Below are 25,698 nucleotides of genomic sequence, written 5' to 3'. Positions count from 1 at the left end.
CAGGAGCACAAAGCCATCTTAGTTTGAAGTCAAAATTTCAAATCACTTTAAAATTACTTATGTAACAATCTCAGAATATTGCTTGATAAGGTAAATTCTGAGTAAGTTATTGTAAAACAAATTTCAGCTAAAATAACAGAAAGGAACATGTGAAGTTTAACAGAAATTTTGACTAAAGCCTAAAGATTGCTTTGTGATCCAGGGGCCTATACTTTACCCCTTTTTTGTGTCTCTTCACATTATTTTGGAGGCAACTTGTCATCCTTAAAGTTGGTTTTGCCTGTAAATTGTTATATCAAGGCTTTGAATTAGTGAGAGGTTCATGATGCAGTGTTTAATACACCCGCAATGTTCATCTCAACTTTTGTACATTTTCTTTCTTGTGGTGTAAATAATACTCTCTGCAAAGGAATAAGCCTATTTTATTTTTCTTGCTACAAGTACATGTATGTACTGTATGTGTTCCTAGGTAAAGATCTGAAGCCTGTCGCTAAGTGGTGAGGCTGTTGGAGCGCATGTGATTTCTGTCTAAATATACATTTAACATGTTAATTATGTGCACAGGTGCAACATTTTTGATTTGACATTATTTTTGATTTCGTACTTAGCAGTTTGTTATTTTGGATCGACCTTTTGTACACGTTTATCAATTTTTACCCAGTTTTGTTCTAATCAGTTTTAGCGGCTAATTTGTTTACTTCTTTTTCTCTTTCCAGTATCATTACAATATTAAACTGTAATTTCTGGTTAGCACGTCTTACATTACTAATACCTGTACAGGCTTTTTAAATAAATGTTTCAATGCATTACGTCTGTGTTTGACTGACTCAGAGGCCTGTTCTGAAGGTGTGAAGTACAAGATCAAAACAGGTTTGATGGTAAAGATGACCTATAATGGGTTTTGATGTGAAACTGAAGTTCATCAAAGTAAATATATGTACATGAAAAATATGTCATCATTTTGTACACATGTATGCCAGAAATAAACCCCGCAGATCCAAATATGTATAATTTGTTCAGGGTGCTATGGCTTGGTCACCTTCAGTTTTGGAATGTTGTGACTGCTAAAGTGGTGGCCTCAGGAGGCGTTAGATCCAGGGTCAATCCTGGATCGGGTCGCGTCTGACCATAAAAAAAGAGGGAATTTATAAATTCCTCGCTTGGCATTCAGCATGAAGGGGATAGTGCAATGACTGATTGACCCTGTATCAGTATAATGGCTCGAGCCTTACTTGCCTTCGGTAAGTTGACTCAGTGAAGCAGCACTAGATAAAAGAGTGGTGGAAATCTGTCCTGCGACATGTAGGCACATTACATGCACTCTAAGGACTCCTTCTTCGTCATATGACTGAAAAATTGTTAAGTACGACGTTAAACCGTCACATACTCACTCACTCTAAAGTGGTGACCCATTCATCTGACCATCAACACTGTCAAGAAAAGTTCCACATTTAACATGAATGATGGTTACCACCACCATCACAACATTCTAAAAACAGACAAGCCATGGACATTTTTCATGTTACATTGGCCATTAATAAGGATTTATATTGAAAATACTTGATGAATTATTACCAAGAAAACTCATAATGTTACAGGAGGACAGGGGAAGACAGTCCACACCATTTTGTTCACCTGTAAGGATCAGAGATAGTTTAGAGGTGTACTCACACAGAACACAGGTCTCTTGCCTGCACAATATCGACAGTTCACTTTCACTATGACTGAATTGAACAATGCAGGTAGTAAGACTTGAGTTCATAGGTTATTCATTTGGAGGTTTAGATGGACAGCCTGCATCTAAGGTGGATTAACTGAGGCTTTGCATCCTATTGTCGGGTATTTTTTTTGTCTTCGTTCAGAAGCAACCTGCACATCACGTCCTAGCAATTGAAAGGCAAGCGCCTCTAACCACTAGGCCATGGCTTGCTACCCTGATGTAAAAATGTAAATCAAATAAATAAACCAAAAATGAAAGCCAAGGAAATCAGATTCACGCATAGAATGTAGTATACCAGACCATGTCAAACCTTTGCCTAAGACAATGCTGAACTCCCATAGGAAACTGCGTTAACCTTTTGCCTAACTAAACCATATCAAACCTTAAACAACATGTTTGAATCACGAAGGAAACCATGAAACCAAGTGATTTCCTAGTGCACAATGCTGAACCCATGCAGGAAGGCATGAAGATACGCAACTTTTATAATCTTGCAGAAAGAAACGCATACGAGTACAACCTTAAGCAACACAACTCTTCCAATAAAGTTTGTAATCCAACAGAGACAAAGATTTGAAGTAATAAATATTTATTTTACTGCACCGCATACGTTATATAACACACGTAAACTTTAGGACGTTTATATAACATGGTATGACAAACATACGTGTACAAATTCTCTACAAAACATCTTTTTTTGATTCATCTTGGTGAGGATGTAGGTCAGCATAGTGACAGTCACCTTATGATAACATCTTAATGCTCATGACTTCACATAGCTGATAACTCTCCCCCAGTAGCCTAGGCTATGTCAAGCAGAGTTAAATGAAGAAAAAGTTTGAAAGGACCATCCATATAAATTATACACTTTTATACAATCATCAAACAGCATACATGCAACACATTCAACATAACATACTACATGCATTCTTTTCACACACAAGTTTGTAGAAGGTTCAGTTGGGATGAGTCCCACAAGTCTTACCTCTAGTGTCATTGTAATAGATGTGAGGGAATAGATAAAGACATTACCCCAAACAAACTTTCTTCATCAAATTTTTGATTACTAGAATATGATCATTTTCATTAGCAATATATTCTCAAAAAAATTCTTGCTCTTTATACCCTTTTGGTGCATATATTTCATTTTTGTTCACCATTAATATGTTATTTTTTTTTTATACGTCATCTTTACATAATGTCTGGACACATCAGACAACTGTGATGTCACAATCAAGTGACCTCAAATAAAGTCTGCCTTATTTCTTTAGTTCAGTGTGTTGCATGGAGTTCACATTTCTTCCCATTGTACATCTCTCATCCTCATCCATTTATATGAAGCTGTTAAACAGATATTTGAGTACCTTAAAAAAATGCCATATTTTTCACTCTCTTTTACAACTTATCATATTTAAGATTTTTAAGACCCAAAGAAAATGTTTCCACAAATATTAACAGTTTAACAGATAAGTCTGATAGGTGTCAGATAATTCCTTGTTACTACATTTGAAATCATAGTGTTTGGGTCATGGAAAATATTCTATTAAAATATAGTATTTTAAATAAAGTGAAAACTGATTTATACAAAGCAAGTGTCCAAAAACGATGATACTTCAAATGTCCCTTATATAGCTCCATACATGTAGCAGGTGTTAGAGAACATCAAAGGATGAGAGGAGAGACTGTAGAGCTCGGCCGTAACCTGTCAAGACAAGGGGATGAGGATAGAGTGCAAGAAATTCATTAGCCAACTGAGGATATATACGGCCAAAACCTGTCTAAGGACTTGACATGATGGAGTGGTGAACTTGACCTGTGAGAATATTTCATTTATACGTGTACATTTAGGATGTCAGTGTAGGAGGTGGAAGAAACAGGGCTGCCTGGAGGAAACCACTGGGCTTTTACTGGACTTGTTAGTGGAAGGCAAACAATCTCCAATATCCGTACAAGCACATGCCTACAAGTGCCATAGCCGACTGCTTGTTGCCAGCAGTTGAATTACGCTGAAAATTCACTTTTTTTTTTTTTTTTTTTTTTTTTTGATTGGTGTTTTACGCCGTACTCAAGAATATTTCACTTATACGACGGCGGCCAGCATTATGGTGGGTGGAAACCGGGCAGAGCCCGGGGGAAAACCCATGACCATCTGCAGGTTGCTGACAGACCTTCTCACGTATGGCCGGAGAGGAGGCCAGCATGGGCTGGACTTGAACTCACATCAACCGCATTGGTAAGAGACTCCTGGGTCATTACGCTGCGCTAGCGCTTTAACCGACTGAGCCACGGAGGCCCCTAAAATTCACTTTTAGAGGTCTCATTGAATACATTGTGTCTATGATGGTTCAAGGACAAGCATCTCAACCAAGACCTGTCATGTCTGTATTAGAAACAAACATTTTCTTTTAAAACAGATATTGGATTCTTGCAAATTTTAAAGAAACATTTCAGATGGTACAGCTTTATGGACTATAAACAGTTATAAGGTTAACAGCTGAATGGCTGTACTTTACCTTTAGGATTTTTATAGAAGACACAGTTGTTGGCGCAGGTGTCTGGATTGGTGTCCCATAAGGTGTTTCCACAACAACATAACGCAGGCAGCTCAATCTCACGATCCTTTATCCGCTCCCGTAACCGGTATTTAAGGGCGTCAAGATACCTGACATCAGAACACAAGAATGACTTCAGACACCAAAATTTCTCGTGTTGTTAAAAAAGGAGAATGAACTTAGACACAGATACCAGACATTACCAGAACACGAGAATGAATATAGGCACAGATACCGGACATTACCAGAACACGAGAATGAATTTAGGCACAGATACCGGACATTACCAGAACACGAGAATGAATATAGGCACAGATACCGGACATTACCAGAACACGAGAATGAATATAGGCACAGATACCGGATACTGCCAGAACAAGAGAATGAATTTAGACACCAAGATACCTGATGTTATGAAGACAGGAGAATGATTTTAGACACAAAGATACCTGATGTTATGAAGACAGGAGAATGATTTTAGACACAAAGATACCTGACATTATCACAACATAAGAATGATTTCAAAACGGACAACTACTGAAGACCATACTAGTGGTTATTTAAATATAATAGCTGAAGCCAACTAACTTTTCACTGAAAACACTCCCCTATTCACTATCATATCTATGGTGTGGCCACCTAAGAACAAAGCAGAATTTTCAAATATTCAACTACAGTAAATGGCCATAAATTTTGTCCCTGATTATATTGCCCATCGTAAGTAATCAATTATTTACTGGAAAATTGTAAGTTTCAGCACCAAAAATAACATTTGGTGACATTTATTTGCTTCTAAGAATGCACTTTTGTGGACGAAATTTTAGGTCATTTAGGGTATATTGTATAGATGTATTAAATTACAGAACTAGCCCCAGAGCTTGGTCTATGGGTAGCTTAGCCCGACAGCTCGGTCTATGGGTGGCTCATACATACTGACATGTGGGGACCGCTGGCCACCCTTAGCTTGAAAGCTCGGTCTATGGGTGGCTTTCATATACTGAAACGCGGGGACCGCTGTCCACTCTTAGCCCGAGAGTAATTTGGACACGATTCCAGTATAATGCTTACAAAGAGCTACCCCTGGGTTCAATTCCGATGCATTAGATTTGTCCTGAATACACATACAGCATGACAATTCTGAAAGCTAAAATATTTATGCACATTTTGGCTCAATTGCTTCTTGCCTTTACATCACCATTCTCCTGTACATCTTAGCCAAAATCGAAAATAGGCTGGTATTTAGAAGGTCACCGCGAGCTGTCATGCTTTTAAAATCTGGGTCTGCTAGGCGCGCATGCGCAGCAGATGTTGACATTTTCGTGAAATTTAGAATGTAATGGTTTCTGAAGACAACCCGCCTTTGTATACTGCAAACTTAATCTGACATATCGCACAAATTGTGGGGTCCGTCATTCTGCTCCATAGCCTTCAGACAACTGCATATTTGCATCTCCGCCGTAACACGGCTTTCTGTCTGTCAGAACTGATCAAAACATAGAGACAGGGGTGAAAGTTTGAGCGTCGGGCATCAGCCCGATTAATTTGCTCCTTGATGTAAACACTGCATGTGATCATAAGTCATAACTGTGAATTATTTTGGATTTACTGGTCTTAAAGGCTACAGAATGTGGCAAAAATTGACAGAGTAACAGAGAATATTTTGATGAACATAATGTATTGGAGTTTTGCCCAGTAAATGCACGTATTGGTTCATTTTGCACAGATTTCTGTGGCGTGGAGTTTCCACAAGCTAAGTCGATTTTGAATACCCCTATTTTAACCTGGAAGACTCCTCAGCTGTGATCTACGCCTAACCCCATATTACAAGATCACAGCTGAGATCCTTGGCTATCACAGGACCATCATGAAAACTTGTTGTTTGGGGTAACCCAACCAGCCCCTCACAAAATGAACCCTACTATCAAATTTTTACTGTTAACTTCTATTAATTTCTGTAACATTCGTATCTTTCTAAGAATAAAAAACATTTCCCTCCCAAAATACTTGTACCCTGTTTTTTCTCATAGCTACCTCTAACAGAATTAAGCATATTCCAACTGCTGCATAACCTAGTTTCTAAATCTCCACACATCATGTCAATCACCACACCAACTTCATATGTAGATATACTTTGCCCTCCTCCAGGAGAGCCTGCCCTCACCTCTCCATCTCCCGGACCTTCTGCAGCCGTGCCTGTCGTTGCTTCATCTCCCTGCTTAGCTGCACCTGTTCCATCCGTTCCCGGTCTAACGTCTCCTCCTCTGTTTCCCCGGTGACAGGATCACGTGGCTCCACCAGGTGGCGTGCTTCAGCCTCCTCCTCTCTCCTACACTCCTCCTTCTCCTCCTTCAGCCTGCACACACAACACACACATGCACACTTCACTGAAGATTCTGCACACTGTTACAAGGGGCTGTTTCTCAAATGCTGACATAATCACTATAATGTCATAGACTGAGGACAAAACCACCTTGCAGCTTGTGACCATTGTAACAGTTTTGAGAAACAGCTCCCTGGGGAGCAGAGATGGGTGAGTGCAATTGTCCCAATCTTGACAAGGGATAACATGGCATTCAGTGTACTGAGAAGACAGTAAATCTTTGCCACATTTAAATACTAATACACACTCACATACAAAATCCAGGAAGAAAACTCTCACTTTAGCTAATAAGTAAGCGGACATATTTAAGAATTTTTCTTTTATCCCTCAATTAGTCAATGTATGAGGCATTAAAACTTTATTTCCTCATGTTTTTTTTTTGTTTTTTTAAATATTTTTGCAGCACATGGTTTCTGTTGGTGTGAATATGAGCGTTAGTATTTCTGTTTTTTCTCTAAACTGCTCTATCCAAAATTCAAGTTTGTGGTAAACACAGAGTATGAGGGTTATTCCTCTTTTATTGTCACACTGGTAACAGTGTACATAGTTGCTGTTAACCTTTCTAACTGGCCAGTGACAACTGAGAAAATCACTGGAACAAACGCGAGGCAGAGCCATGGCAGCGGAACTCTTTCCATCAGGCGCGAGTCAAATTATGTAAGCATGAAAAAAGGCAGAGCAAAAGATTTGATGAACTGAGCTGATCACTCTGAAAGCAAACTTGGAGAGTTGAAGCTAACTAATGACAGATGACAGCAGGGGAGTCTAGTTCTTGTTCTGAGCCCCTGTGACACCAAGACAGCCTTGTTTTGAGATGCTAACACATGTTGTTGACAACAAGACAGCCTTGTTTTGAGATGCTAACACATGTTGTTGACACCAAGACAGCCTTGTTTTGAGATGCTAACACATGTTGTTGACACCAAGACAGCCTTGTTTTGAGATGCTAACACGTTGCTGACAACAAGACAGCCTTGTTTTGAGATGCTAACACATGTTGTTGACAACAAGACAGCCTTGTTTTGAGATGCTAACACATGTTGTTGACACCAAGACAGCCTTGTTTTGAGATGCTAACACATGTTGTTGACACCAAGACAGCCTTGTTTTGAGATGCTAACACATATTGTTGACACCAAGACAGCCTTGTTTTGAGATGCTAACACATGTTGTTGACACCAAGACAGCCTTGTTTTGTTTTGATCAGCTGGAGACCAAGAGATGAACCAGCTCTTACTCAAGTTGGTGACGCCCTGTTAGCTGATCTGCCATTGGATGCCAGTAGTAAGTGATGGACAGAGCCATCTTCAGTGTATTGATCTGTGTCATGTTTAATAGGAGAAACCTATAAGGGCACTTTTATTTTGGTGTTCATTTCCAAGTGACTATATCTATTAGACTGTAGACACTGACAGGGAGACCATCTATGCTCACTTCACACAAATGATAAAAGGAGAAATAAAACTTTGATTTGTATTTTGTGTCATTGTCAACCATTAGTGGGGTAAGTTCAACGGATGGGAACAGTTTGGCAGAGCCAATGCAAGTGGATAATTAGGGAATGAATGGCAAACCTCTAGCCTACCCCAAAACAGGGGGGTATACCTGGCAATTCGCTTGCGATGTTCCTTCCGTCGCAGGTTTTCCTTCACCTGTTCTCTCTCGATGTCCATGAAGAGTCGTCTGTACATCGCATGCTGCACCTGTTTGCGTCTCTTCTCGTCCTGGGTCACCACTCCATCATAGATCTCCGGCACCTTGGAGTTGATCAACTTCCCTGAATTGCATGTACAGTACACTAAGGTTACATATTACAGACTTTCAATCTTTCAACGCCTTAGCATTATTCAGCATTGTTAACACCACCATTACATCACAACGAACATTTGTATCTTTGCTAATTGTCATATTTCTGACAGCAATACCACATTTACCACCAAAACTTTCCCTCTTTTAATGCAGTCCTTTAAGCATGCCACACCCTATTTCTACCAAGTTCACCTGGTGCTGATTTGGGAATATTTTGAGGGCATTCCCCTGCCTAAAGTGGACGTATATTTTCTATGGAGTTCTAATGTAGCCTACACCATCAAAAGTAACTGACATAGTGATGAGACCAAACTAGATAAAGTGCATTTAACCATGTGAAAAGACTAAAGAAATAGAATATATGGAAGAGCAGAGGACCCATAGCGCCTTCAAAGAGGGTTCCTCCACACCGCGGATAAGAATGTGTGAATTCATTAAATGTATATAATTACACGGTCATATGCTGTCACGTAACTGGAGGAAAACCTTGATGCATTGGCATTAAAGCCACAATTAATCTCCTTTGATTGAATTATTTTCCACCTGGAAACATGAACTGACAAGAAAATTGTTAATACAGGACAAAGAAAAAATATCAAATTCTTTAATCTGTAGAAATAAAAAGAATAAAATGATATTATTCGGGGGGATAAAGATATCAGTTGGTGTGTTGCATGACACACTCACTGTTGTTTGGAAGGTCATCTCTATTTACTATGTTTATTTGCACACAGCCCACAACTAACAGTGGGGCAGAATACCTGACTTAAGCCTTGTTTTCCGATCGCATGAAGAACGTGTGGAGTGTGGGCTGTGTCCTTGTTTATCACCCCTTACATCACTGTCACCTGGTCTCTGCCCCAGACGTACCTGATCCAGCTCCTCACACACACCTGAACCCAAAAGATACCAAAAAACAGAACAATTACTGTGCTGGTCATATCCTCAATCACTGACTTCTGAATCAATCCTCCCTCAATGGGAGCGGACGAACTATGAAATTTAGACCCAATAAATCCATAATATGAATGAGGCTGAGGCAATCTGTGACCATTCTAAGTACTGACTCTTATTTAACCACACAGAGATCTCTGAATCATGAAATGTTTGTGTTTATACTTGTTATACTTCGTACATGTAACTGTCAACATACAGAGGTGAATGGCACATACTAGAAATCAGTGCAGAAAAAAAAGAGCGCTCTGTGAACAAAGACAAATACTAACCTGGCATTCTGTTAAAGGTGATTTTTCTTATAACTCTTATCAATCTTCCTTTTATTAAAATATTTACTGACAAATGTATGTACCAATATATAAGATTGACTTTCTAATGGTTGATGTCCATTTTCATGAAAAACTTATAACAACCTTAATTATCAAGAAAATAAATAATATTCAAATAGTACAGATATCAGGAATACATGGAACAATCAACTATTGTTACCTACATAGTAGTGCCACTCACAGTAGCTACACCCACAACAGCCATCAACCTCCTGCGATACGAGTACATGTATGTGTATCATGAGAATATCAGAGGTAGGTAATACCTGACAATCTGTCAGCGTCAGTGTCATGTCTTCCTTTGTCATCCCTCCTGTCACGCTCTGAATGGGCAACAGGTTCTGTATTCTAAAGAAGAAAATACATCTTTTCATTTTTAAATTGAACAAAAATGAAATGTCAATAATAAATCTACATGTTGCTATGAAAACTAAAACATCAGTGTAATATAAGGATTTGTAACTAACAACTGTTTTGGTAGAAAGAAACCACAAAAACAACTTTAGAAAACTCTGAACTGGAGTAACGTCAAAAAATCACTGCCCAGACAACACATACTCTGTGTAACTAAATATACATTTGAGAAAAAGACAATGATGACAATAACTTACAAAGTTTTTGTACAAAGTATTTCCATCTGTGAAGTCCTCTGTTATAACTTGTCGAGACACCAAGTTCTTTCGAGCTTGTTTAGCCACTACAACTGCCTAAAACAGAGAACACATTTATCAATCAAATCATACACCTTTTTCTATTTTCATACTTACATATATATATATGCAGATTACCTCTGTCCTGGCATGCACTAAACATGCACTGGAGTGTCTTTCACATTGTGATGGCATGTCATGACAATACAGTGTGACAGCATGTCGTGACAATACAGTGTGACAGCATGTCATAACAATATAGTGTGATGGCATGTCATTACAATTTAGTGTGATGGCATGTCATGACAATATATTGTGATGGCTTGTCATGACAATATAGTGTGATGGCATATCATGACAATACACTGTGATGGCATGTCATGACAATACAGTGTGACAGCATGTCATAACAATATAGTGAGTGAGTGAGTGCTTGGGGTTTAACGTCGTACTCAACAATTTTTCAGTCATATGACGACGAAGGAATCATTAGGGTGCATGTACGTGTAATGTGCCTCCTTGTTGCAGGACGGATTTCCACCGCTCTTTTATTTAGTGCTGCCTCACTGAGACGACTTACCGAAGGCAAGCAAGCCGCCCCGCCCGAGCCATTATACTGATACGGGTCAACCAGTCGTTGCACTATCCCCTTCATGCTGAACGCCAAGCGAGGAAGTTACAACTTCCTCTTTTAAAGTCTTAGGTGTGACTCGATCAAGGATTGATCCTGGATCTACCGGTCCCGAAGCGGAACAATATAGTGTGATGGCATGTCATGACAATACAGTGTGACAGCATGTCATAACAATATAGTGTGATGGCATGTCATTACAATTTAGTGTGATGGCATGTCATGACAATATATTGTGATGGTTTGTCATGACAATATAGTGTGATGGCATATCATGACAATACACTGTGATGGCATGTCATGACAATACAGTGTGACAGCATGTCATGACAATATAGTGGACTCCCTCATTTAGATTTAACAGAGTGTAACTGTTTACTAAATACCGATATGATATATACACACGTAATGACTTCCTACCTTGTGATTACGAGACACCGTCATCTACCAGTTCATATTTTTAATTGTTTGGTGATGCATTTGATTAATTGTTTCATTGACTGCTGTTAAAGCAGATTCTTATTCTTGATAAACTGAATATCCAAAATTCTGTTCACTTCCAACGCCTTCTTAGAGTTTCTCGGAGCCAACTTGCTCATCAAGGTCCTGAAATGTCTTATAAACATAGAAAACCTGCCCACCTTCTGTGACTGGTCTGTGAACCCAGGGTCAGGCCTATGGCAACCAGCCACCCTGTCAGCACCTGTAATCATAATCCATGCACTTCACATAAACTATAACATACACTGTAACCAGGATTTTACATCATGTTATATAAACACTATATCAGGCAAAATCTCTGAATTCCATTCTTTATATTAAATTCCAAATAAACACTTATTTATTCCAGTTAGGAAGCATTCTGTTTTTTTTTTTTTGGCTTTTATGTTTCCATTCTCAGCAAAGTATGCTGAATTTGACTCTTCCCCAAAAAGTCAGATCTCACCCCTCTCTGCAATACAAGTACCTTTGTGGGGTGGCTGGAGTGTCAAGTTATTGTGTTTGCGTAAAGTGCAGCTGTCTTTCCTTGGAGATGATCGTCCTTTGCCAAAAGCACTCTGCCTCACAACATTTCTCTCCATCTCAATCTGTAAAGAAGTGTACTTAATTTACATGTACTTAGTCGACTACTGCTTTACAGTGTACTGAAGAATATCACACTTAAATATATATACAGACAACTGTGAGTGAAAGGCTGGGTGAAAAAATGAAAAATCCTCATCAGGGCCCACTTGTATGAAGGACACTTAACTTTACCAGCCATGACGACCAAATGCCTACATTGCTGGTTGCCATGATAGAAAGAGGGTTTCATACAAGCTGACCCAGGTACTTAAAGACAGTTTATGAATTTTATTGTTACCAACAGAGTTAACTAGAATGGGATATTTCATCAGCCAAGGACTGGTGATCTGTGTCCAGTAAAACCCATGATCTGGCCAGTGTGGGGGCCTGTTTCAACGAGAACAGCTTTTCATGTGATTGGGATCATATCTAAGTACTGACAGTTTGATGTCCATGAGCTTCAGTGATTGAACAGAGTGTTTCCAACCAGATATGGTCACAGATTACAGATAGAGTATGCTAAGAAACCTTTTTTTCACTAGAGTCAAGTCAGATCAAATTAAAACAGAATTCCTTTTTCCTCCTGTCATGATTTAGGTTTAAGCTGAAGAGTGCAAACATGCCCTGTATCATCTTGAAATTCGCATGTATATAGGATCTACAGCATGATCTTACGATGCATGATAACTGCTGACACTATCTCCACATTGTTTATGGAAAATGTAATAAAACAAACCTCCTTCACACTCTTTTCAATCATTTTCCGTTTCTTAGCTTGATCCAACACTTTCACACGACGTTTTACTTCCTCCTGAAATTTTCTCAGCCGCTCCTCTTTCTCTTTCTGAATATGACATAAACGGTTTTCTTCTTGTCTGGCCAATACCTACAGGTAAACATATCAGAAAATTAATATAAATAATATATTTATTTGTCAAGTAGCTTAATCAATTTACCATGAAATTGTTCTCCCTCAAGGTCTACATTCACAAAATAATATATAGACACAAATTATGTGTGCCTCAGTACCATATCAAAACACATACCACCTCCAAAACAATGTGGTCTGTATTCTTTCAGGTTGGGAAGTTCAACTAGTTTACATGGAATCAACAAGAAAAGACCACAGATTTGACCCTATGTGTATGTGGTAGATAAAAATAAAGTAAAATTAGTATGATTTGTGTTAGCAATGTAATATTACTACTGACATAAATTTGGGTTTAATCAATCCCTACAGTTTTATGTAGCCTACCAGAGTTATGTAAATTTTACCAGCAATTCTGAATGTTTACAAGCAGCATACAAAAACATTGAGGCAGCGTGTGCATCATTTTTATTCAAAATGTTTCTCTTTTCAGTGAATTATTTATAATCAAAGGCTTAAATTATTAATGGTTCATACTGACACTTTATTAACATTCTAACATTAACCTAGTATTATGTGGTATTATGTGGAAGCAGTGTTAGATCTATGGTTGGACAGTGTCCTTGAAAAGGACACAGGTACAAAATCAAATGGGTTTAAAAATTAAGATTTTGAAGATTTTTATTTTATTTGTTTGTTTGCAAAGAATATAAATTAAAATATTTAAAGTATATAGACTTGGTAGCTCATATCCAAACTCCAAACTGAGAGCTGATGTTAACTTACGGCATACATAACAATGTGAAAGTGAACAGTCAGTCAAACTGGTGGTGGCATTTCGAGGATTTTGTTCCGCGAGTCAATGCTGGCAGTGGGTGACAGTTGAGTAATCTCTAAAAAATCTTAATGGCGGGATCTTGTTTTAGTAGTAGGGCCTAGTAAGTTCCAACAATAGAAACAACATCCAGTTCAACATGCAGCCATGTTTTTTTGTCCAAAAGTTGGCAAAATCATTCTAACCAGCGATTCCTACACTATTCGGTTGTGCATCACACTGACATTACAGTTCACGATCTTCATACTTCTAGATCTATGTCACCATGTACATGTATATACTATATATCATACACGATGCGTTGTTGTTGTTGCACAATTTCATGTTTAGACATGACTTGTTGATCGATACAAACGTGGTATTGTGCTTATTACCACTCCATGATGATGCTCATATCCCGTCATGTCTGCCTCCGGCTGTACCCAAGCACCCACTGGTCGTACTTCCACCGTTTTGTTGCCCATTATGTCCGTGCTGAAGACAGGTTTGCCAACAGTCACTCGACCCTCAATCCGGCCAATGTTCGACTTTACCGCCATTGTGAAACAAGCGTCACCAAGCGCAAAACAAAGTCTTAACTTATTGTTAAACCGAAAATCCGTTGTCGGTGTTTTCAGAATGTAAGTTGGAGTTTTAAATTAAATTTTATATGCAAAAAGGAAGAAAATAAATACATTCCTTCGTCTGTATTGTTATTTTCTCTTACCCTGTCTAGCGTAGAAAAATGTAAAATATTGATTTCATTAATTCTTTCGCTTTCCGAAATTTGGTGCACACCACAATCTGTCTCGTTTTTCTCAGAGCACAGCGCTGCTCGTAGTTTTTAACAGTTCTCCTTGAGACTTGAGTGGTTAACCTGAGGTGTTTTCGGTAAGAGATGTTTGTACAGAACAAAACCATGAACACCTAATTATGTCCTCCTGATGATGTTGAAACGTGGGCTTTCTTAATCTACTTGTACAACAGTACAACATACAACAACAACAGTGCAACTTCAAAACAAGATGACTGCACATGTGCTTTAGAATGAGGCTAGACTAGTCCATTTACTGATCTAGACTTCGCCTCTGAATTGCCCTGGATGACAGTGTTCACTTTTTTTGGGTCTGGAAGCCAAGTATTTGTAAGGTGGTGAAAATGGTCACCGATTTACCGAAGTACTTTTAGTTTTAGAGTGTACTGCCAGGATGCCCGACTTTAGCACCTCCATCAGGTTTTCTTCTATTTGGATATGTAAACTTACTTCGTTATTGTGAAACACAATTTTTAGTTCATGAAACACTAGTCAAATTATGTTTTTTCACATTAAAATTTTAGTGTTGTCTGTTCGCACTCTTTAGCCACATCATACAAAATGGTTGCATCTCCATTGATTCAGTCAGGCCATAATTAAAAACAAATTTTTGTTGCTGGTAACATGACCGAATTACTAAATTGGGACCGATTTAATTATTTAATGGGGTAAATATGAGAATTTCTTCCCTTGGGAGACAAACATTGCCGAACACAACCACTGCACTGCTCTGATCTACCGAAATCAGGTTCATTATTACATTTTTGCTCTTGCTGGAGTCAGGAGAAAATTCATTCCATCCACCATTTCCTTCATGTTGTGGGTCCTAAGAATCTAATGATGGCATCATTTAAAACCTGTTGTTTTGCTGCCGATAGTCACATATTTGTTGGCCATACGCTTAATACCACTAGTCAGTGCATCACTAGATCAGTTGGCGTACATTCGTGTAGTTAATACCTTATCATCATGTCATAGCACTGTACAATAACCAGACCCCTTTTAAACTCTTGGGTTCTAGGTATATTTTGGACTGGCGTTAACTGAATGACATAATCTTCCAGGGCCACGGTTGTCACAGCTATAAAATTTCACACGACATCACTCTGGACATCATAGATGGACTACATCTATCCGTATTAGAATTTGTTCTCCCTGTATATATCATTTGAGATGAAGGACATCACTTTTATGTGGCAGCGTCAAGTAGACAATAAGCTGAAGAATAACATAGGAGGGCATAGGGAAATGAACAAGATTGAATCACATTCAGAGAAGATATGGCTGGTAGAAACCAGAAAATACAGTATGTAAGATAAGGGAACAAATGTTCACAGGGTACGTAAATTGGGAACGTCAACAAAACTTGGTTTTTGGCATCAGGCCATGAATCAAAGTTGTGTATTTAATCCCATGTTATTAAGACCATGTTTCCACCGCCATGTGTGAGCGAATAAACTTGATAGTGAGAGTAAAATAGCAAATGTCTGGATGTGTAGGGTTTCGAATATTCACATTCATGAATGACCAGTTTCAAATATGGTTAGATTAGACCTCTTGCATGGAGTAAGTGCATGGGCCTAAGTCAAACAGGTCTAGCGATTTATGCTGATTTAAATGTACTTGTGAAAATTGTAGACTGCAAATATTGTATCCGGGAAACTCCATGTGTAATATTCAAATGAAAGATACCAACTCAGAAGACCCCAAATGTGCTGACACCTTATGCCCATACACATGGTAAACTGGTTAAAAAAATCGCTAATGAAATTGAAAGAAAAGCACTCTCTTAATGTCAAGGTGACGGAAGGTGGAATGGGCACCCATCAAATGTCTGATAGTGGGACTTTGATGGCCTTTTATTCATATCAAACATTCCTTCCCAAACTCATCGTTACGACATCATAATTAGGATATCATGCATCCCCATCAGGCCTTCAGTAAGTTCGCTGAAAGTATCAGTCAGTTGGACGCAGGTAAATTGATCTCATGGTTTGTTTGGGATCACTTCTGCTAATATGGCACACATACGTCAGCTCACTGTGTGTGTAAAATCTGTTATTCACTTGTGGGAAAGTTTGTGTGTTAATTACCCAAGGCCAGTCGTTTACTCTGAAGCTGTAACTGACCACCATCGTAGCAAGTATATAAGTTAAGTATTGTGTTAAACCCCACCCAATGAAATCAAAGAAGTAAACAGTAGGGTGTCTTTCAGATACTTGATATTGTCACTGGAACTATGAGCATTATGATATAACGCCTATTGCTTCTAACCTAATCTCATGCAGGAGTTTGACATGACCAAGACCTGGTTTTAATTTCAGTTGAACATGGCATCTGGGGTACCATATGAAATCAGAGGATCTCTCCTCCAGCAGAGTTATCCCCCTTCTTCCAGCCTGTTATCCCCACATGGACGTATAACTGGGGGCTCAGTGGCTTCCCTTGGGTGAGACATATTATTAGCATATTATATATTCTCCACATGAGCAGAAGTTTTCAGGTCGCTGCGAATGAAACAGCTATGACCATTGTGACTACGTAGGTGTACCACAGTAGAACACTCCAAACAGCCTATCCCAAAGATTGATGGCATTCTGACAGGTTTTCATAGTTATTTTGTCAAAGCATGTTTTAACTGAGTCCTTAGTGCATGTATGAGCGTATATGTGGATCCTCTGTGGTTGAGTGGTTAGCGTGCTAGCATAGCACAAGGACTCGATAGCCTCTCACCAATGTCGCTTCTTTTCCGCTTAATCATGGGAAGGTGTCAGCTAACTGCCATCATAGGTAAAGTGAAATATTCTTAAAGACTGCGTAAAACAAAAATCAAAAAGATAGATAAATATGAGAACACAAAACTTAACACCATGCACATTGTAACAATGAGTTTCATTCTCACAGAGAACTATGTTGTGTTCAGTGTCTTGTCACATTACCCAATTTTTACCTTGGGCCGTAATCAGCACTTGAGTGCTACAATGTCTCTTCCTTTACCAAAGAGAAAGTGCATTTGGATTATTCCCATTGGACCAAGTCATGAGAGACAGATTAGCCTTTTGCATGCTATTTAAACTAATTGCCCTTATATTTATCTACATGTATTCCATATTGTCATAATGCATAGGTTCCTTCCCATTTCAAGGATTTGCAGACGGCAGGTGTCTGTCCTTTATTTTAGTATTGAAGCATATTGACCATTGGGAAATACTGCCGTTTAATTTGTCTTTTATTCAAGTCACAAAAACAAATTGATTCAGAAGTGGTTAACCTTACAAGAGTCTTCAGATGCAGATTAGTCACAGTTAATCACTGTGATTGCGTAAATCCCATTTCAAAGCAAAATGCACTGGATAATTTAACGGCTACCTACTGCCAGTGGAGGTAAATCCTTGAAAAGGGAAGTAACCTATGTATTTTGTAAATACGGAATATCTGACTGTATATTTGTAAACAAATATAACAGACTGGACCATTTCTGTATTGGTATGTTACAGCCTATCCCAGCTCTCGTCAGGGTCCTCCCACCCACGCCTCTATGGAGTCCACAAATCTCATGACCACTACCAGAAGAAGTACCGCCGACTTAAGAAACTGATCAAACAGTTTGTGTTTGTAAGTTTTTGATTTTTTAATTAGAGTGAGTGAGTGAGTGCTTGGGGTTTAACGTCGTACTCAACAATTTTTCAGTCATATGACGACGAAGGAATCATTAGGGTGCATGTACGTATAATGTGCCTCCTTGTTGCAGGACGGATTTCCACCGCTCTTTTATTTAGTGCTGCTTCACTGAGACGACTTACCGAAGGCAAGTAAGCCGCCCCGCCCGAGGCATTATACTGATATGGGTCAACCAGTCGTTGCACTATCCCCTTCATGCTGAACGCCAAGCGAGGAAGTTACAACTTCCTCTTTTAAAGTCTTAGGTGTGACTCAATCAAGGATTGATCCTGGATCTACCGGTCCCGAAGCGGATGCTCTACCAACTGTGCTATCTGGGCCGTTTTTTTTTTTTTTTTTTTTTTTTAATTAGAAGGTGATTTATTACTTTGTCAGCCCTAAGAGTACATGTATTTGAAATTCTTGGTCGCTAACACTACTGTGTAAGACAAAATTGTAGTAAGCATCACCAGGTTACTAATGAAAACAGAATTAAATTTATTCAGATATTTTAATTTGAAAAAGAGCTTTATGAGATAAACTCCTGATGACAAAGCTGTTGTGCAGCCCTCTAGCTTGTCTTTTTGCACATGCAGGCAACATTTTGCACGCCTTTTTTAAGTTAGATGACTCTACAGATGTACACTTTAAATTTGCTATAATTTGTGTATATTTTGTGTGTTGTTGAGAGTTGTTATAGTTAATAATACATTTATGCAGTTTTAATTATTTCAGCCTAGTTTTTCTGAAGGCCAGGGGTGACTTTTAAATTATTCTGTTTAGAGTAAAATAGCACATTGTGATATGAGAGTACAGAAAGTCATTGACAACACGGAACATAATGACATTCTGCGAATTTAAACAATCTGAATGCATCTACCCTAATTCCTCAACTTTTTCTTTCATTATGAAAGGGCAGCTTTCAGCGCAATTTATACACATTTATAATTTGATTTTGGAGATAAAACTACATTGGTTGGATTGGCCAGTGTCAGGGCTTCACAAAAAGTACAATTTTGTCAGTCAACACAGAATAATGCCTTCAGAATATGCTTGACTAAACACCTTGCAAACATGTGAAAAGGTTGAAGGATTACAGTAATCTTGCGTGTGAAAAAATATTTAATGGAGTAGCTTTGAGTGGCTTTGAGGTTTATTAAATTGTTAATTTTCTTTCCTTGTTATCTGTAGTATTGATTCTAGTTTTTGTGGTTGAACATGGTGTGGAGATAAAGGCATTAGGCACATGTCCATGTGTCAGTCTGTAATACCTGACTTACCTGTACAAATGCACCTGTCTTTCCTATGTTTCAGATTAACGCTGGGGTGTGTGATGAGGTGGTTCGATTGGAGGAACACATCGCCAAAGCCAAAGAGGAAAGAAGGTCAGATTGTTTGTGTAGAAAGTTCACATGGAAGTTATCCAAAACCAAGCTGCTTGTGCATGGCTGATAATAATGTCGCAGTGAGATAATGACAATCTAAATAAAGCCATTGCATCGATTCATGTTTTTATAGGTTATATCTGGTAAATACCTCAAACTCATGAGATGATGACTTCTCTTCATTTGGTTTCAGATGTTAAAGATGTACACACAAGTATAAACAGCTGAGATAAACGTGTAACCATTGGTGGCATTCTGCTCTCTACAGGTTTCTGCTACGTAAGGTGTTGCAGTACCAGTCTCAGACAGAGGCTGCCTCACTCACATGTGGTGCCCGCCCCATCCCCCCATCTCCTCAGCCAGGGTCCCTCAAGAGCCCAGGGGCCTCCTCCACCATGTCCCTGGACAGCAGCACTGACAACATCCCTGCGGAGAAAACTCCTGCCAGCAAGAGAAAGAAGAAACCAGCAGACAAGGCTTTGGATAAGGCAGAGAAGAACAGGGTGGCCAAAGAATTAATGGGTATGTTGATGGGTGTGTTGATGGGTGTGTTGAATTCTACTGTTAACAACATCAGGTAATGTTACTCTCTTCTGTGTGAGTTGTCTTCCATTTCTGAAATGGTCAGTGCCCTTGTTTTCCTCTTGGTGTTATGACCAGCAGTGATGGTAAGAGGGTTTGTGTTTTTTATTATTTATTTGATATGATGAATTTTGATATGATGATATTTCACTTACACAAAGGTGACCAGCATTGTGGTAAAAACCGGGGGTATGTTGCTGTAAAACTTAAACTCACTTGAAGGGGCCTCGAAGCAGTTTCTCCTATTTTGTGTAGCTTTAAAGTAGCCAGTCAAGTACTCAGTTATAGTGTTGTTTAGATACTTTTTTCATTTACTGTGCTAGCTATTACCTCCTTTATAGGTATTGCACTACTAAGCTACATTGCAGTGCACACGCTACCATACTCGAAATGACTACGGCAGTGTTGCTATCAAGTATTGTTATTTTGTTGACCTGTTGCGCGCCTAGAATAGAATGGTAGCGTAAAGTAGATGAATTTATAAATATGCAAGTAAATTTATAGAGTGCATCGTGTGTGTTTTGTTATTAATGTTATGGCCCTCAGTTTGTAAAGAAAATATTTTCTTTGCTCTGAATACATCTTTTTACCAAAAATTAGGTGACTTCTCATTGGTTACCCTAAGTGACCTACAAATTTGTCCAAAAAGAGCATGTTTGGAAGCAGATGTCATGGGATATTACTTCTGGTGTAACTTAGTCATGGAGGAAATGTTAGGTCATGTAGGGGAATCAGTATTTTGCTATGTAAATTTTTTGGACCAGAATCTCTCAAGGCTAAACCAAAGAAGTCAAAGTCTCAGGGTGGTGGGAAGAAGGTTGTACCCCCGATACCACTGGACACCCTTGGGCGACCCGTCTTCCCTTTGTGCCTGGGGAACCTGACTGTCCATAGCCTAGGGGAGGTACGTTATCCACAGAGGGCTAGTCACTTACTCACCACTGTATTGGTGAGCCTTATCATTCATCACTCCTAGAGTGGCCAAGCGGTTAGCATGCTAGCACAGAATTATAACCCAGGAGCCTCTCACCAATGCGTTTGTTGTGAGTGAAAATCCAACTCAAGCTGGCTTACGTGGGAATGTCTGCCAGCAACTTTGCCGATGATCGTGGGTTCCCTGTAATTCTGTTTCAGTTCAGCATAATACTGGTCTCTATCACATAAGTGAAATATTCTAAAGTATGCCATGAAACATCAATGAAATAAATGAATAAATAAATAAATATTATCCCTAACAAGTAGGTCATATCTCCAGAAACACATACACTTGTACTTTGTCTTATCTGAATTTGTTAGCATAATTACCTGATCTGTTGGTATTGCAGATAGTGACTGACAGGCCGGGCTTCCACTCCCAAGACTACATCTATCCCATTGGCTTTTGTAGTACCCAGGTGTATGCTAACATCAAAGAGCCTGATCAGTCATGTCTGTACACCTGTAAAGTGTCTGAAGATGACCTCGGTGACCCTCAGGTAGGTGAGGCAGTACTCAGCTGTATGCTAACATGAAACAACCTGGTCAGTCATGTACAGACGAATGAATGAGACATTGTGTTTCCCTAGAGAATGAGACATCATGTGTCCCTAGAGAATGAGACATTGTGTTTCCCTAGAGAATGAGACATTGTCTGTCCTTCGAGAGTGAGACATTGTGTATCCCTAAGGAATGAGGCATTGTGTGTCTGTAGAGAATGAGACATTACAGTGTATGTGTCCCTAAAGAATGAGACATTGTGTGTCCCTAGAGAATGAGACATTGTTTGTCCCTAGAGAGCAAGACATTATGTGTCCCTAGGGAATGAGACATTGTCTCTCCATAGAGAGTGAGACATTGCGTGTCCTTAGAGAATGAGAAATTATGCGTCCCTAAAGAATAAGACATTGCCTGTTCCTAGAGAAAGAACATTGTGTGTCCATAGAGTATGAGACATTGTGTGTTCCTAGAGAATGAGACATTATGTGTCCCTAGAGAATGAGACATTGCCTGTCCCTAGAGAATAATACATTGTGTGTCCCTAGAGAATGAGACATTGCCTGCCCCTGGAGAATGAGACCTTGTGAACAGCAGAAAAGAACAGCAAATCAAATAAAGTGTTTTTTAGAGACAGGGCGTACTGCAGCGTGGCTTCACAGAGGCTTGGCGGACCTGTCAATAGGTATGGTGCTGCACCATGTGATAAACTGCTAAATAGTGGTATGATAATGTATCCTTGGAGAATGAGACATAGTGTGTGAAGACTTATTGGCTTGAACCTGTTTGTCTATTGCAATTTGGTTTAATGTTAATCATGCTGTTAGTTGTCAAGTTTTGCATGTACATGATTAACTTCCTTTGTTTTGTGTTTCAGTTGTATATATTTAGATTGTTTTTCTTTCGTTAGTTTGAAATTTCCCCTGAGGATAGCAGTGATGAGGTCATGACAGGCCACACCCCAGACGAGTGTCACATCCTCCTATTACAGGCTATTAATCAGTCTATGTAAGTCCTTAAAATGATTTGTTCCTTAGTGACGTACAAATACAAATCTGCATGTACTCTAGTGGTTGGTTCTTACACAAATGTGCACCATTATGACCGGTACTAATACAAATGTGCACCATCATGACAGGTGCTAGTACGTATGTGCACCATCATGGCAGGTACTAATACAAATCTGCACCATCATGGCAGGTATTAATACAAATCTGCACCATTATGACAGGTACTAATACAAATCTGCACCATCATGGCAGGTACTAATACAAATCTGCATCATCATGACAGGTACTAATACAGATATACTAATACAATTGTGCACCATCATGACAGGTATTAATGCAAATGTGCACCATCATGACGGGTACTAATACAAATGTGCACCATCATGGCAGGTACTAATACAAATCTGCACCATCATGACAGGTACTAACACAAATCTGCACCATCATGACAGGTACTAACACAAATCTGCACCATCATGACAGGTACTAACACGAATGTGCACCATCATGACAGGTACTAATACAAATGTGCACCATCATGACAGGTACTAATACAAATGTGCACCATCGTGACAGGTACTAATTCAAATGTGCACCATCATGACAGGTACTAAAAACGACTATGTTCCTCTTCTGTTCTATGTATATATATATATATATATATATATATATATATGTGTGTGTGTGTGTGTATGTATATTGTCTTACACACCAGCCAGTTAAATAATGTATATGTATATACTCACAAAAAATTGTTTTGAGCTAATCAGAGTTTAAACGCTGTGTTAGCATTCATTCTCTTAGGTAACATGTTTGACGTTAACCATGTTTACAGTGGCCGAACAGTGGTTGATCTGAATCAGCGTAAGGGTGGGGAGTTTTTTGGCTTCGGTCACCCTGTGATACAGAACCTTATTCAGAGCTGTCCGGGGGCCAAGAAGTGCTCTGGGTACAAGTGGGTGAGGTACGAGGTTAGTAAGACAGCCACGTTGTCCAGCACCCCACAGACGGACCCCACCCTACATGTGGAGGCTCTTCGCGAGAAGATCTCCACCGTGACCAACTCAGCCCAAAACAAACAAGGTAGGAGTAACTGAGTAATGTGAGTAGTGTGAAAGAGTTACTGAGTGATGTCTTTAGTGTGACAGAGTTACTGAGTAATGTGTGTATTGTGAAGGAGTAATGTGTGTAGTGTGAAGGAGTAACTGAGTGATGTGTGTCGTGTGAAGGAGTAACTGAGTGATGTGTGTAGTGTGAAGGAGTAATATCTGTAGTGTGAAGGAGTAACTGAGCAATGTATGTGGTGTGGGATTAAGTAAAGTGTGTAGTTTTATGGATTAAATAAGTATGGTTATAGAAGTAACTGAGCAAAGTGAGAAGGACTAAGCAGGGTGTGTTGTTTGAAGGTGTGTATATGTAATGGGCATGGATGTGAGGTGTGGAGGAGTAACTGAGCATGGTCTGTTGTATGAAAGATTAAATTAGTTAGATGTGTAAGAGTGAGCAAGGTGTATCATATGAACAAGTAATTGAGTGATTTGTTTTGTAGCTAGAATAAGTAACTGTGCAATAAATAAATGGATACCTAAGATTCAGCTTGACCTCGAAAGACTAAAGTCCATTTTATATCCTGTCTGAACTTTCCTTTCTATTTTTCTCTCTCCGAATGTCCAGAACCGATGAGTGTTCAGCAGGGGTCAGCCACAGAGGCATCCACCAGTCTTCGTTCTCTGCTGACCAGCGGGCCAGGAAAGGCTCCTAAAAAGATGTGAGGGCCAATTTTGGTGTGGTCATGTACAAAGTGTGAGGGCTACATTTGTTCTTAAAGTGTAAATACAGATTAAAGCGTAAAGACTGTTAGGCAAACTGTGAGGACTGAGCTAATGGATGCCAGGCAGATACTCTGAAGACTAAGCTGAAAGAGGTCAGTTAAAACTGTGAGGTTTGAGCTATTGGATGTCGGGGCACAAGCTGTGGGAACTGAACTTGTGGAGGTCAGGCACAAACTGTGAGGACTGAGCCAGTCAGGCAAAAAAAAGTGAGGGTTGAGCCATGGAAAGGCAGTCACAAAATGTGGGGGCTGAGCCAGGGAAAGCCAAGCACAAGCTGTGAGGACTGAGCCAGGGAAAGCCAAGCACAGACTGTGAGGGCTGATCCAGGGAAAGCCAAGCACAAACTGTGAGGGCTGAGTTAGGGAAAGCCAAGCACAGACTGTGAGGGCTGAGCCAGGGAAAGACAAGCACAAACTGTGAGGACTGAGCCAGGGAAAGACAAGCACAAACTGTGAGGACTGAGCCAGGGAAAGCCAAGCACAAACTGTGAGGACTGAGCCAGGGAAAGCCAAGCACAAGCTGTGAGGACTGAGCCAGGGAAAGCCAAACACAAACTGTGAGGGCTGAGCCAGGGAAAGCCAAGCACAGACTGTGAGGGCTGAGCTAGGGAAAGCCAAGCACAGACTGTGAGGGCTGAGCCAGGGAAAGCCAAGCACAGACTGTGAGGACTGAGCCAGGGAAAGCCAAGCACAGACTGTGAGGGCTGAGCCAGGGAAAGCCAAGCACAAACTGTGAGGGCTGAGCCAGGGAAAGCCAAGCACAAGCTGTGAGGGCTGAGCGAGGGAAAGCCAAGCACAACTGTGAAAAGCCAACTGTGAGGACTGAGCGAGGGAAAGCCAAACACAAACTGTGAGGGCTGAGCAACGGAAAGCCAAACACAAACTGTGAGGACTGAGCCAGGGAAAGACAAGCACAAACTGTGAGGACTGAGCCAGGGAAAGCCAAGCACAAACTGTGAGGACTGAGCCAGGGAAAGCCAAGCACAAGCTGTGAGGACTGAGCCAGGGAAAGCCAAGCACAGACTGTGAGGACTGAGCCAGGGAAAGCCAAGCACAAACTGTGAGGGTAGAGCCAGGGAAAACCAAGCACAAGCTGTGAGGACTGAGCCAGGGAAAGCCAAGCACAAGCTGTGAGGGCTGAGCCAGGGAAAGCCAAGCACAGACTGTG

The 25,698-nt window shown here is 39.8% G+C and overlaps 2 protein-coding genes across 2 annotated transcripts; one reads left to right on the top strand and one right to left on the bottom strand.

The window, feature by feature from the left end:
- Window positions 1-2,326: 2,326 nt before the first annotated feature.
- On the bottom strand, window positions 2,327-14,326 carry LOC135482326 (coiled-coil domain-containing protein 15-like). Its single transcript, XM_064762253.1, has 11 exons — window positions 14,171-14,326; window positions 12,830-12,979; window positions 11,996-12,116; window positions 11,670-11,731; window positions 10,359-10,454; window positions 10,014-10,095; window positions 9,223-9,354; window positions 8,258-8,429; window positions 6,434-6,625; window positions 4,234-4,382; window positions 2,327-3,422 (listed from the first exon to the last, which is right to left on the bottom strand). Exons 1-11 carry the CDS (start codon window positions 14,258-14,260, stop codon window positions 3,373-3,375), a joined length of 1,296 nt encoding a protein of 431 aa, XP_064618323.1. The 5' UTR covers window positions 14,261-14,326; the 3' UTR covers window positions 2,327-3,372.
- A 246-nt stretch (window positions 14,327-14,572) lies between these two features.
- On the top strand, window positions 14,573-25,280 carry LOC135482068 (transforming growth factor beta regulator 1-like). The gene is made up of 10 exons (XM_064761900.1): window positions 14,573-14,666; window positions 16,914-17,038; window positions 18,087-18,204; window positions 19,564-19,634; window positions 19,903-20,156; window positions 20,981-21,120; window positions 21,542-21,691; window positions 22,600-22,697; window positions 23,535-23,782; window positions 24,374-25,280. Exons 2-10 carry the CDS (start codon window positions 16,920-16,922, stop codon window positions 24,469-24,471), a joined length of 1,296 nt encoding a protein of 431 aa, XP_064617970.1. The 5' UTR covers window positions 14,573-14,666; window positions 16,914-16,919; the 3' UTR covers window positions 24,472-25,280.
- The last annotated feature ends 418 nt before the right edge of the window (window positions 25,281-25,698 follow it).

Source organism: Liolophura sinensis, chromosome 1 (genome assembly GCF_032854445.1).
Source record: "Liolophura sinensis isolate JHLJ2023 chromosome 1, CUHK_Ljap_v2, whole genome shotgun sequence".
Taxonomy (NCBI): Eukaryota; Metazoa; Mollusca; class Polyplacophora; order Chitonida; family Chitonidae; genus Liolophura; species Liolophura sinensis.
This window is presented reverse-complemented; position numbering and strand designations above follow the sequence as displayed.